This window comes from Sparus aurata, chromosome 7, assembly GCF_900880675.1.
Source record: "Sparus aurata chromosome 7, fSpaAur1.1, whole genome shotgun sequence".
NCBI lineage: Eukaryota > Metazoa > Chordata > Actinopteri > Spariformes > Sparidae > Sparus > Sparus aurata.
Window position 1 is genome coordinate 26,033,408 of NC_044193.1, and position 15,107 is coordinate 26,048,514.

Genomic DNA, 15,107 nt, shown 5'->3' on the forward strand with positions numbered 1-15,107 from the left:
AGAATTTACAACCAAGGTCATAATCAAAGCGGGGTCCCCCTTTGCATGCCTAATGCCGCCTTGAAGAAGAGCGGAATGGAAATCACCCTTTTCACTCCCAAAAAGTCAGTAATTCTCTGCTACCCTGATGAGTTTAATGCTTGGATGGGTAGGAGCTGAACCCTGAGTTTAAAGAGAATACGAGCCAAAGATTTTTTTAAATTCATCATTCCGGTGAACCGTGAACACTTGATGTCTCCCCGCGCAGGAGCTGATTTTCTTTTTTTTTTTTTTTTTTAAAAAAGAAGGAGAAAATAAGCGTGATAGCATCAGGAATAATTCAGGATAAAAATCAGCCTGGTTCCTGAATGACATTTGGACACATTGCGGAGTCCACAGCACAAAGAGAGGACTGACCGTGTGAGTCCATCATCAATGGAGCTCTGTGCTGATTGTAAAGCCACAGTGAGTCGCTTGAAAATTTAGTGACCCGGCCTGTAGACGTTATCTCGTAAACTGTGCGCTGTCATCCCCATCGACAGCTCGTACTACGGAGCGGGATGACAGGATGGATTGTTGTTTCTGCTCCCTGGCTGCAGGAGACTGTAATTTGTGTTGAGAAGCACTGATTGAATTATTCAAACAAATCAAAGTGACACCTCAGTCGTGACACGTGACATGTGCTGCGGAAAAAAAAAAAAAGCATTGCCGTCTGTTGCACTAATGACTCCACCTATAGGATACATCTCTCATGGGTCCGTCCGTGGTTTCTTTTTTATATTCATCACATTCGCGGTTTCCCATATTGTAAATTAAAGTCTGATTTGCTGAACATGGAGTGATGTTTGCAAAAAGCAGAGAAAGGGCAGGTAGAAGGCTTCGGAACAGATGGCTGAGCATACAAACAAAACGACAACTAACAGAATCCTAAAGGAGGAAAATTCAGTCATTATCTACTCACCGCCGTGCCAATAAAATGTCGGGTGAAGTTTCATAGTCAATAAAACATTTCTGGAGCCGTACGGCAAAAACAGCGCCGCTGAATTCTTCTAAGCAACAGAAGCAGATAAGAGTCTTATATAAATATGTAAATAATAAAAATGTATCCATACAGCTTGTCTGTTATCCAAGTCTCTGGAAGCCTCAAGATGCCAGAATGGATTCAAAAATACGTTATTTACACCCTTAAGACATCATTGAGCTTGTGCACCCACTTCAGACTTGGTGGGCGATAACGCCGTTAGCTTAGCATCTAGGGTGAAGATGTGAGCTTTAAAATTGGGTTTAAATAACATCTTCTTGAATCGTTTTAGGATCTCGAGGCTTCCACAGACTTGGATTACTTGGAGGAACTAAGCTTTCTCCCTATAATAAGTCCCCATCTGTTGCAGTTGTTCAGGAGCCTGCTGGAGCGCTGTTCTGCTGTGAAGCTCCAGAGATGTTTTGTGGGCTATGAAACTCCACCCGACATTCCATTTGCATGAGGGTGAGCAGATAATGACTGAATTTAAATCATGATTTTCATTTTTATCCTTTAAAGCTGCATTTAAGAATTATTGGCCACTTGGGGGCAGCAGATCACGCTAAAAACACAACACGGGTTAGTGAAATAATTGCCTCTTTACTCATTCAGTGGGCATGAGGCAATGTTAACATCCATTTGCACCAAGTCCAATTTTCCCTCTTCCCTGTGTTTTGATCTATTGGACGTTGCACAGCATTTTGCTTAATGAAGCTCAGCGTAAGATGTTGATTAATTCACAACTCTCTCTTATTAATCAGCTGACTTCGTGTGATCACTCTTTCAATCAAGCCAACCGGATTTTGCCACAATTAAATCCACCAACACATCAGGCCGTTGGCGCCAAACTTCAAAACTGTTCTCTTCTCTGCTGTCGTTTTTGAGCTAAATCGTCGCAGCCCCCCTTCAACCCGTTTATCATATCCAGTGCCCAGGTCCAGCTCACCAGAGTTCGCCTCATCGCATCCAGAGCCAACTGAACTTCTCTGAATTGTCTGATTGGTTATAGGAAGGTTAGTGTGTCTGAAAACAACGAGAGAAGAGTATTTAAAAAGCACTGAACTGAAGGGAACTTTGGAGAGGGGTGATAATTCTGCGTGAGTTCGTCCCTACAATCCTTTCAGAGAATAATCTGATCCAGTTTTGTTGTAAAAATACTTATTTGTGAAGCTTTCAACTTCTTCAACAGGCGATTAGGGAAAAAAGAGATGTTAAACTGCTATACAAGCGGTTTGATTGACAGGTGGAAGTGCCTTGAAGAAGCACAGCGAGGAATCTTGCTCTGGCATCAAAGACACTCAAAGATCTTGAGGATTCCTCTTTTGAAATGCACAATGCACTCATTTGATTACACTTTGGAGGGAAGGTCTTTTCATGTTCCTGCTTTAAGCTGAAATGTATTCTTGCTGTTTGAATTCACCGAGCTGAGTCGGAGCAAAGGCCAACTGTCCGTCCACCTCCGACTTACAAATGCGAGTAAGATCGCTCCGCCCCCTCCTCCTCTCCACGAACACGCACGCATCGACCCAAAGGTTGGCGGTTGACGAAGCAGGGAGGAGTTGCCACTGCTCTCTGACTGCACCACTGAACCGGAATGTGGTCCGGCGGGGAAATCCAGACATTTCCAAATTTATCGTTGAATAAACTGGCAACGTTGAAAGCGGCTGACAGGCCATTCATCGTGGTGGGCGCTGGCCCAACGGCATGCGTGGACAGGGCTGCTGCGCTTTGATTTCCTGTCCCGGGCCGCCATGACAGATGAGTTACAGAGAGGGTGGAGGCGACGCAGCCTCTCAACACCACAAGGCTTGCACCTCCCTGCCCACCAGTTCAACCACACTGGTCGCTGTTTCCAAAAGCCCTCAGGCCGTGGAGGTGTAGGTGGCGCTGAGGTGGTCACAGAAAGTGTTTTGACTCCATCAGTGGTGGGCGGTCATAAAAAAAGGAGAAAACATTCTGTAAACTCAAGCTGGTGAAATGCCACAAAAGCAGCGGTGGTCGGGACTCAGTGACTGGAGAAAGCAGCCAGTTTCAAAGGAGGACTTTAGCAGGATTTGAAGATACAAGAAGGGATTAAAAAGAACTCTACGTGCTCGATTCTTAAAATTCAGCTCAGAATTGAGTGAGTGACACACAGAGAATGTCAAAACCCTCGGATCACATCCACAGGTTTGAACCACCGGAGCGAACCCAGGAGAATCTATTTACTCGAGAAATATCGGCGGCAGGGAAAGTTCACAAGAGATTGATTGAGCGATTTTGTACAATAACGCGCTAATGAGATCATTTTCGGACGAAAATGAGTCAATAATAAATGGCTGAGGGGAAGGGGAGGGCTGCTGTAGCTCCTCAGATAACACGCAGAGGCTTGAGAGACGGCTCAGGCACGGCAGAGGGAGGCTGGTGACGGCAGCATTTTGGGAGAAAGGGCGCTGCAAATGAGAGGCAAAGGGAGCACGTTTCAGTCCACAGGCAGTTCATTTTTCACATCAGTGTCTCCTTTTGTTCCTGGCGAGCTGCCAGAGACATTGATGTAGGCTCTATCCCTCCTCCACAGCGGTAATTATGCTGCTGGCCACTGCTTGATTAAAAGATCTAATCTGTAAAACTTAGTGTTCAACATCTCCCAACAAGTTCCAATGCTTTAAGCCTCCTCTCCGTGCCTTTGACGGGAGCTGGGATCCGAAGTGTTTTGTCAGTGACGGTGAGCCGATGAAGTGCAGGGGGAGGAAACATCCTTTTGCTTTCCATCCCATGTCAGTGTGACGGTGTAATTGCACCGGCGGATGTATTATTCACGAGGAAAGCATGGCCTGGATGGATACAGACCTAACCTGAGTGAGACTGTCAAGCTCTGAAGGCAGCACTGCCCCCGCCCCCCCCCCGCCTGCACCAAGAACTAAAACAAGCAAACTGTGGTGCCTTTTTCACCTGAAGGAGCGAGGGATGAGAGGCTGCATCAGAATCCGGAAATGTATGAGTGGAATGTGGCAGCGAGGCTGCATCAATTCCAAAACGCCGTTCAGTTTAAACTTTGAAACAGTCCTTTAGGGTTACTGCTGTGGACAAAAAATGGTCACCACGGGCTCCTAGAGATACCGAAATGCTGCCACACAAATTTAAAAACGGTGTTGTGTCCGGTGATGGCACGAGATTGTAGTCAGTTTTACCACCGGGGCACCGAGTCAGATTGTAAAAACAGCCGAAACCACAACACAAGGTCATCACAAATTGACTGCTGATGAGAACAGACACATTACAGCTCCCTGCAGGGATGTTTCATTGGACATTATGGGATGGAGCCCAGGATCTGACCAAGGCACCATATGCATCTGCACCCCAGTAGGGAGGCAGCAGCAGCAGCAGCAGCCCTCAGAGACAACGGTGCTGCTGACAAAGTAATAAACAGCTTTAAGTGTCCTTACCCTCTCTGAGCAGATGGGAGTAGATGAGCCAGAGGAGCAGCAGGCAGCAGAGTGACGCACCTCCACCTGCGGAGAGCGTCTTCACTCCAGACTGCATCCTACACCTTCAGCCTTGTTAGATTATCCCCCAAACTTTGAACGCTCGTCGCCGCTCAGATGCCAAGCAGACCGGCGGAAGGGTGGCTAATCCAGTGGCGTCTCCACAGCCTGTCGTCGGCATCCATTTTGAGGTTATAATAGGAGAGGGACTGATAGTAATCCCCCCTTGCTTTTCAAATTCCCTCGGTGAGCCGCATATCCATCCAGGCTGCTAGACACACACACACACACTCACACTCTCTCTCACACACACGCACAGAGAGAGAGATAGAGGGGGAGAGAGAGGAGGTACAATGTCACCAGATCTGGCCAAGTTTACGCAGCTGTGGCTTCAGGAGCTGGGATTCACTGGCCGGGCTTCTGGAAGTGTGTGGAGGGAGAGGAGTGAGCGGCAGCGGCAGTCCCCCGCAGTTTTTTTTTTTTTTTGGGTCCTCGGATGCTGATGATGCTGGTTGTGAATTCAAGCCGCTCAACATTCCCCCCTTGAACGAAGCCGTCACCTTCTCCTTCCCTCTCCGTCCTCCGCGCTCCGCACTCCTCTTGTTGTTATTACTCTTATTCTTATCAGGATTGTTATTCCCAGGCAACTTCAGCGCCGGTCTCTCCCCCCTCCGCTCTGTGCGCGACTTCTACAGAGAGAGGCGCAAGTTAACCCGGGCGGACATGACGAACATACCAATCAGCGGCGGGAGGGGAGGGTGGGGGTGAGGGAGAGAAACTTGTCCGAAAACGCGTCACACGCCCAGAAAAAAAAAAGAAAGAAAAAGAAAAGAAAAAAGCCCCGGTGTTCGGAAAACAGCTAAAGGCGCAAATGCGTCATACTGTGGCCACATATGCACACAGCAGCGGCGGCGGAGGGCGAAATGTCACGTCAAAACAAGAGAGGAGGGTGACACGGTGCGCACACGGCCGCTGGACCAGACGCACTCCGGGCGCGTTGCGGTGAAGTTGGGCGCACTTGTCGACCTGTGCGAGCCCCGCGTGGAAAACTGTCAGTGATGATGTTCTGACGAAAAGCTCCCCCTCGGTTGTGTGTGTGTGTGAGAGAGAGAGAAAGAGAGAGAGAGAGAGAGAGAGAGAGAGAGAGTGTGTTAAGTCAGCCTTCAGCGTGTCCCGCTCGGCTCCATCTGCACGCAGGCGACGCCGAAGACGAGGAGTTTCTCTCTCCAGACCAGGGAAGGAGACGCTGCTGCTGCTGCTGCTGCACCCTGAGTTGCCTTGAGTTACAATGTTTCCATCTGCTCTGTCTCCCTCTCTCTCTCCCTCACACACACACACACACACGCAGACACACAGACACACTCAGTGGCCTAATTCCCTCCGCAAAGTGAGAAAAAACTTTGCTCTCCCAGGCTATAAATCCCAAACTGTAGATGATGATGCTTATTTATACACAGTGAGATCTCCCATCTGACCCCACAGGGAGGAACACTGAAGCAGCACCGGCCCTCCTCCTCCTCCTCCTCCTCCCCCTACTCCTCTTCCTCCTCCACATTCTGACATGTTACTTTTCTCCATGTCTTTTCACCCTCTTTCATAGGTGGAAAACGCCCTTGAGGCCTGCACGCTCCGAGGACTAGAGTTAACATTTAGCACACTGGCATTCTGGGAGAATGTGAGAGGTCTGCTCCTTCAAAGGACTGCCGGCGTAGCATGTGGAGCAGCACACAGCTCTTTATAGCAGAAGTTATTATATATTGCCTAATATCACATCAGGTTTCAAGTGTGCACACATGTGGGCCCATGCTTCCCCAAGCGTGTGTGTGCGCGTGTGTGTTTGTGTGTGTGTGTGAGAGCTAAAGCCCTGCAGATGCCAGTCTATCTTCTGAGAGAGCACCATTTAAGACTCCCTTGCCACTCGAGGACCATTACAATAACTCACCACCCCTCATACACACACACACACACACACACACACACATCCACCATTTTTCCATGACCAGTGAATGTGCACTTTATTAGCAGATGGAGAAGTCCCCCCTGTGTGCTGCTGTGCTATCAGCCTTTCACTGAATGGCTTTTATGATGACATATCGGTGCAGGCCAAGGCCTGTCACATCATCACTGTAATATATGAAAAATGACTGGAACTCACTGCGTAGACTCTGCGTTTGTCGAGCATTAAAGGGATACTTTGCCCGATTTCCAAGCTAACCACCACATCAGGGGGTCGCGTCTCGAAACCTGCAGATTTCCCCCCCGCGTCGCTGTAACCAGCAGCATTACGGGGAGAGTTTGTTTTCCTCCCCCGTCTGCAGCTCTGATCAGCCACTTCAGAGTTAAAAACCGCATTTCAGCCTGTCACAGTGACGCCCCAGCAGGGGTTGCAGTGTAATTAATCATAATAAATCACTGGGACTGACATCCTTGTGGGAAAAAAACAAAAAAATCTGCCGGTTTATTTTCACCCATCATATTTATATTCATGTTTACAGATAAAATACAGTCTCATGTTTAATTACCTCTGAGGGCAACTGTGGTCACTGACACAGCACTGTGCTCAATAAAAAAGGACTGAAGATGGTGATTTGTTCACGCCGGCTGCTTGTGCACATGCTTTATAACTTTCCACCGCATGTGATGATCATGTTGTACTAAAGACGGTCATTAGTACCAGTGGGTTAACAGGCTGCCATCTTCAGTGGGAACAAAGGTGTCAAAGATGTTTGTGTGTATTTTTTATTTTTAGTGCATGTGCTCAAAGTCTGTAGTTATTTAAGTATTTAACTTGAGTATTCCTGATATATAATGCCACATACTTATACTGCACTACATATATCTGACAGTTTTAGCTAATATGATATCAAATTTTTACATGCAAAACATGTTATACACCTTAGAAAATATGGCTGCATTTTATGTTACTCCAAAACAAGTTTTTCAGCTGCTTTACTTTGTCATTCTGGAGTAAATACTGATGACACAGTATAATGAGTGTAGAAACATGACACCATCCGTATGTTAATTGGTTGTTTGCTAACCTCGCTTTCACTGTGCCTTTCAGTCTGCCATTTGTTTCTTTCCCCTGAAAACTGAAGGTGGAATTACAGCACTTCAAGGGGAACGCTTGTCTTTTTTTTTAAACCTGCGCCGTATTTACATGTTTTGTTGTTTAAATGATTCAAACATAGCACAAGTTTTGAGATCAGTCCAGCAGATCGCCTCAGCTGGCAGCCACAACACAGCTGCGATGGCCGCAGTGTAATCCTCCGGGGAGAACTGCGACCGTCGAAGTCACGTCTGACTACATGAAGGAAAACGATTCCATAGATTACACCTTTTTGTTAAATAAAGAGATCCTCTCTGTAATCCAGAAACACAAGTCTCATTTAAGGAGAAAATCTTGCTCCGAAATCTCAAAGGTGAGTCAGATCTTCTGGACTGCGATGTCGGATGTGAGGTTGGAAATAAATTCTTGCTGGCAATTCCTCTAAATGTAAACTTTAAACTCCTTCCTCTAACTCTTTCCACCGTCGCCTCCCTGCGAAAAAAAACTCATATCTCGGAAGATTTAAGAGCAAGATTTCTCCTTGAGCGAGACTTGTGTTTCTGGTTAAAGAAAAAAGCTCTTATCATTTAAAGAAAAAGGTGTATCTCTCAAGGAAACATTTCTGTAGTTGTGTCAAACACTAAGAATAACAATCTCAGCCTGTCAGTGGTCAAAACAAGCACTTTCAGTGGTCAACACATTGGCGCTCTCAGTTGCCCCAAAGGATTATGTTACAGCCATTTCAGTGTGTCGCAGCTGCCTCCTGAGGCGACCTACTGAACCGATTCCAAATCTTTGAGTATGAATCATTCACCCAACCGAAACATGTTTAACATATATCCTCGGTTTAAATATGCAGAACTTCCCCTTTAAGATATCGGCATGCTCTTTTATTGCAGCTCTGTGGTCTACGCTTGTCACTTGTGTGACTGGCTGCCTGCACAGTTGTTTAGTTCCACCAGTCAAGAAAGACTAAATAACACAAACACATAGTGACTTGCTCGTTTGGTTCAGTAGCTGTGAGGCTGCTCATTAGCTCACGTCATGTTAGGTTTCTCAGTCTGCTTGTTTGCAGGAAGAGTTTTGGCTATGATACAACTTGTTGTTCCGCTCACTGTAAGACTGTTTGACACGTCGCAGTAGGGCACGTGCAGGCGCAATTAATGAAATCAAGATTGAGTGAACTCCATCGAATGTCCTTGTGCGATCCTGCTGGGCCAGCAATTTTGAGATCTGTCAAAATTAGGAATGGAATTTTATCTGTCAGTGCTTTCTGCATTTAGGATGTCAAAGTTGTATATCTCAGCCAAGAGGATGCGCACAGTATACTGTGTGTGCAGATAATAATAATTATAATGATAGAGATCTCACAACAACTTGTTGAGGCCAAGGCAGATTTATATGAATATCGAAGGCAGGAACAGCAAAGCAGCTAACCAGGTGTTTCCGTCACCTGATTACATTTCAGTGTGTTATTTGAGGCACAATCCAAGTCACAGTGGATCAAGGAACGGCCCTGAAAACAAGCGCTGTGACACTCTGTTCAACCTGACGGAAGTACAGCAAGGTTGCGGGTGCATAAAGTAACATCGTCAATGACATGGTTTTAAAAAGAGTGAGAGAGAGAGAGAGAGACGGAGACAGAAGGGGAGATGATGATGTTCACCGTTCCATTTTGTCATGTGGCGCTTCTCAACCACACAAAACACAGTCTTTGTTCAGCTGCTATGTGTTACAGGACACTACATACCTGTTGTGTTTCTACCGTGCAAGCTTTGCAGTATCACATGCTGTTATAGGCAGATTTGTCCCTGTGTGTCTGGAGCTCAAGCGTAGATATGGAGGATCTAGATAGAGAGGTTGAGGGCACAAGTCAGCTACGAAACAGCAGCCATTTCTTGTGTTATTGAACGTCTTCCTCAAGGACACTTCAGCAGGGACATAAGGGTTTGAACCGAAGACTGAAACTTAGAAATGACACTCAAAGTACAAATCTCGTTGATTCTAAGTGCCGTATCGTAGGCAACCGGCGGTGTTTCAGTTTATTCCGCGCCAAAGCCACTAATCTGCTTACACCTATGAGAGACTCAGATGAGATCCTACCAGCAGCTACAAAAACAAGGTTATAGAATATCTGCAAAAAATGGAACAGGACAAAGCCATTGACAGGACAATATATTACAGACTGCACCCCGGGGAAGCCATACCACGTATCTATGGACTCCCCAGGATACACAAGGAAGGATCACCACTCAGACCCATCAGCAGCACCACTAACTTAGTTACCTATAACATATCCAAGCACTTAACCAGTATCCTAGCTCCTTTGGATCTATCTCACAGGATTTCGCAAACAAAGTGGGAGAAATAACACTGGACCGAGACAGAACAATGTTTTTTTATGACCCTCACCCCCACCCTCCCGCTGCTGATTGGTATGTGGTCACCTCAATTTACATGCATTCCCACTCGAGAAGCAGTAAATACTGTCGAAACAGGTGCTACAGGACAGCACTCTGTCCAGCAGAACCAACTTGACCACATTTGTGCCTTACGTGACCTTTGTCTGATGACCACCTACTTCCAGCACAGTGAAGGTTTCTACAGACAGCGGTGTCCCCAATAGTGGCCAACCTCTATATGGCATAAACAGAGTAATGTAGTGTTTGCTGTTCACTGCAGACAGGACTGCACAGATTTGTACATTGGGGAAACAGAACAATGTCTCTATTCTTTCTTTCTTTTCTCTTTTACTTTATGAATGGCGATATGTTGTGGCTTCTTTCTTGTGACAAATGTACTAACTGTAAGTCGCTTTGGACAAAAGCGTCTGCTAAACGCCCTCAATGTAAAAATGTCTCCATAAACGGAACGGCACAGCACAGGAGGGCCATGGGTCAGGTCAAGACTCTGCTGACGGAGAGAAATCATTCCTTTAAGGACATCAATGTGAACACCTTGGCCAGAGAAGACTGATAGTTTGAAAGAGGAGTAAAAGTATCCATCTATGTCAAATTGGAATGACTTTGAACAGAGGAGGTGGTCTAGGACATTACTTATCACACACCTACAATGCAGTACTGAGTTTCCTCCCCAGACATCTTAACAACCATTCACACCTGGGCTCACCTAGCTGTAGCAACCCACATGAAGGCCGGTCGGGTCGACGACCCACAAGTGGCCCTAACTATTCTGTAAGGACACTCCCACACAGAGTTTAAAAGCCTGCAGCTCCCCTCCAGTTGGTCAGAACTGAAGAAGCCTCTTGGATGAGAGGTGAAACTTCTTCGAGAAACTTGAACACCTATGATACATGACCTGGATGACTCAGAACCTTCATCAACAAATCTTGTTGTTATCATTTGCTACAAGCTGCCTTTGCATACTGTGGCACATTTAGTGTTTTGTTAATTATTCAAGTTTTCACATAAACTTTGTTTTATTGGAGCAGGTGGAACATTTGTTTCAGTTAATTTGCAACATTTGTCAAATCACTGGGGGGGAAAAAAAAGCAAATTACGAAACTCCAAATTTATGAGCATGTTGGGATACGCAGGTATCTAAGGAATGGAATTTGTTTGCTTATATCAAACCGAGACACGCCACAGCCACACGCATCCTTGTTTTCCAGCCACCGGCTGTTCACAGGCTCTGCTTACATGGCGGTGAACACCATATGGTGCCTCAAAGCATCTGTTCAAATGGCCCTTTCTTCTGCAAAACACTGGAACACTCTTCAAAATACTTTGATAATATGTAGTTATATGTTTTTACACCAGCACAAACCAAAATTCATACGCTGGGGGGGTTGCTGCCAACTTTGGTAACTTCATACTACATACAACACTACACTACACTACACTTCATACTACATTTAGTGACTATTCAGACCCTCTTAGCAACTTCATTTCTGAAAAGCAACTGTCAAAAATTCTGCAATTTATTCTGACGATCAGGGAAAAGTCTAAAATATACCCTTGTGAAAAAAAATATACTAAGTATATCAAATCTTAGCATACAGATATGTTAATTAGTTAGCTTAAAGTTTATTATTCTTAAACAACTATGTTGCTGAGGTGTATTTAGTGCACTTGTATGTGCTTAAGTTGAACAACTTCAAGTATACTTAGTACACTTGAAGTATTTTGCTGTGTATGTACTAATGTACCTTACATCTGAATAAGTTCTAACCTATTTGCGGTATAATGGAATGGTTGAATTCCATTGGTTGGAACAATGGTTGAATTAATGAGCAAATGTATTGTGAGTGTCTTGCAAATATACAAGCAATACACTATTAGTATATTTCTATTTTAGTAATAGTATACTCAGTTACACTTCTGTTTTATTACAATCACTAAAAAGGACACTTTGCAGTTAATTATCAATATACTTCATCATTACTTTGCTGTATTACGCTGTAAATTACAAAGTTGCAAATGTATTTCCGATATACTGAAGTCTGCAAGGCTTATGGGACTGTTTCCCGATGCTAAAATATATTATATTGAAGATAACTTCTCAAATTTTTGACAACTTACTGAAAAATTTAAACCGACAAACATAACTTACTCAAATACTTTCAGGCTCGACACTGCGTCTGCAACTCCTATACAGACTTTTCACATATCCCTCCAGAATCCCTGTTTGAAAAGCATTTTCTTAGTGAAGCCTTGAACACCACAAAGGGTCTGATGACTTCTGTCTAAACAATTCTAGATTTTAACTCGCCGGTTGCTGGTCTGATTGATAAAAACAATAAATGGGAGATCTTGAATGATGATGACGACCTCATATATATGAGCTTCAGAAAACATAGAGCATATTACTTTTGGGCACAGCTGGGAAGAGGAGTATTCTCCAAAACTGGAAACCAGAACTTCCTCTTTAATAGAGGAAATAGTTGAATTAATGAACGGCCTATAGTACACCTGACAAGGATATTGTTTAGTGTGAGGAGAACAGCAATGTATGAGAAAATATGGGGCTATTTCCTCGCCTTACTACTATCTTTACACCTCACTGACTAATGAGACCTGTCCCCTGTGCTCTCATTGTCTACTAACTGTTGTAATATATACTCTATTAATACACATTAAGACCTCGAAGCTTGCTTGATTGTATTCTATTTTCATTTTTCAGCCATGAATAAGGTAGAAATTTGAGGTGAACCAGGACTGTGGCTGGGGGCACTCTGTGTGTTCCTCTGTGTTTGTCTTACTCGTGTGTATTTGTTTATAGGAAAATTGCTTTCTTGCTTCAATAAAAACATCTTTTTTTTTTTTTTTTTTTTTTTTTTTTTAAAGCTGTACTGTAATGTATTCCCATGCATGCTGCTCAGAGTAAGCAGAAGGAGCTGAGGTCTCGTTTTCTTCTCCTGCCCCTTGTGCAGGCTTTCACTTGCTGCAGGAGTGGGAGTGCGGCTGTGGTGAGCTTCTATGGTTATGTGATGCTCTCGCTCTGACACTTGCTCTGTGATGGTGCTTGTAACATTGTTTTGTTTCAAGCTTTCCTCTCGTTCTTCGTCTCTGGATATCTGAATTGGGGTGTTCTATAGCTCGAATATATGTAAATAGCTTGTTTGATCTTATATGCTAAATATTTAAATAGATCTTTTGATCCTCGTCCCTTTGCTCATTTTCTTTTACTTCAAATAGGCCCGTATGACGTCCCTGGAGTCAGTTTGCGATTATTGGCTAAAATGTTTCTCTGGCTACCCTTTTATATGGCTTAAAGTGATCCCTCACTGCAACCAGCACAACCACTATGTCATCGATGTGCAAATGAGGGCGTCATCCTGTGACTTTCTTGACACTATCGCTCGCTACTTTCACTGAGAACTGTTTCCGAGCTGGTGCGGTTTGATGATTTATTAACACGAAAAGGTACAAAGACATAAGGGATGGTGAGGCGAGCGAGATCAAGACCAGATAAAGAAGTCCAAACGAGCATACAGATCCAGCAAGGAGCGGGCGAGAATCGAAATCCAAAATCAGGCGAGGTTCAGGTGAAACAAGGCAAAGACCCAGAAAGAACAGAGAGTGATCCGCCGTAGGGAAAAGGCCAGACGCTTGGCACACAAGGTACAATATGAACTGGCAAAGCGTAGGAACACATACACTGAATACATTAGAGAGGGGACTGTCGGTGGTAGACTAAACACAAACTCAGGAATTGAAGTTACTGGAAAAAAAGAAGGTGAGTTAATCAAAAGATGACAGGAAACAAAGAAAATAAAAACTTGGCAGCAGATTATCTAAATGTGTGTATAGTAAATATGTGAAAAGAATTTTCATCTCACATCATTCACTGAAACATCTCGGCTCACAGTTTATACAATCTGCGTTGAGCCACTCCAGCTAACGTAGCGACCATATAGCAAGGCATTTAAGCTAGGTAGCAATGGATAAAGTCTTTCTGTCCTTAAAAAATGTTTTCCTTCAAGTTAAAACATTTTTAATTGACATCCAGTCCCGACTCTTGCATACAATAGATTCAATATTTTTTTTATTCAGATTTACCATTAAACCTCAGCTTGGAGTATTTTGAATGATTTTTCCCGAAAATGAAAAATCCGATTCTGACAAAGTTTTGTAGTCCGCAAAAATTTTTTGGAGCGTCCCAGCTGATAAGCATGGCAGCATTCTTCTAAACAACTGATGTCGGTGGGGACTTGTTTTTAAAATGTTAAAATAAATAACGAAGATTAAATGGCTTCATACTGTACAGCCCATCTGGTGTAATCTAAGAAGCCCAGAGATGTTAAATTATTTTGAAAAGACATTTTTCATCCTTTTTTAAACCAGAAAGCCAGCTGCTGAGCTGAAAGCGTAGCGAGCACTCTCCATCTCATCTCAGTTGTTATTTAAATTTTAAAACAGTTCCCCATCAACTTCAATCGCTCAGGAGAATGCAGGAATGTTTTGTGGACCACAAAACTTGCTGCCTTTAATCGGCATTGGGGTAAGAAGATGATGACTGAAATTTCTTTTTTAAGATGAATTTATCCTTTAAAATTGAACGAGGGTAATATTAAATAAATGAATAATATAGTGACTAAAATGAGTGTCATGGCTGTCGTCTGTTGCCGTGCTAAGTGTTGCATGAGCATACACCTCCATGACTAGCCTCTAGCTGTGGTATCCATATCTCAGTATGATCAAAATGCAAAGCAGGTGGGCCCTCAGGGTGCCGGCAGTATTATACTGTCTTGACCCGTAGATGGTCACAGCAGCCACCAGCTCTGCCTCCTGAAATAACTCTCTATGTTCCACACAGGTTTTCTGCTTGTTTTTTTTTTTTACAAGCAAAGCTCCCTCCTCGCTCCTTCCACGCGGACAATGTGAGCGACATGCCAGTCAGACGGGACATGGACTTGACCCCTTTTTCTGCTCCGGTGGACAGAGAGTCGTGTTGACAAGCTGCTGCAGAAAGGCAAAGCAGCGTCTGTCCTTTTGAGGCGCAGCGGACCTTGAAAGAACAGCACAAACAAATTCGAGTGCAACAGCGAGGTCCCTCACGTAATTACTGAAGATGCAACGTGCTCGTCATGACGATTCGGATCGAAGAGTTTTCCTTCGTTATAACTTCTTCC

The 15,107-nt window shown here is 44.3% G+C and overlaps 1 protein-coding gene across 2 annotated transcripts in view; it reads right to left on the reverse strand.

The window, feature by feature from the left end:
• Positions 1-5,861, reverse strand: part of tafa5l (TAFA chemokine like family member 5, like) — a 62,464-nt gene extending 56,603 nt beyond the window's left edge. Inside the window, exon 1 of one of the 2 annotated variants that reach the window (XM_030423644.1) lies at positions 4,426-5,861. In XM_030423644.1, the coding sequence (XP_030279504.1) occupies positions 4,426-4,522 (97 nt within the window). In that variant the 5' untranslated portion in view covers positions 4,523-5,861. The remainder of the gene's footprint in view (positions 1-4,425) is intronic. The other variant, XM_030423643.1, reaches the window with a different exon arrangement.
• Between the last annotated feature and the right edge of the window lie 9,246 nt (positions 5,862-15,107).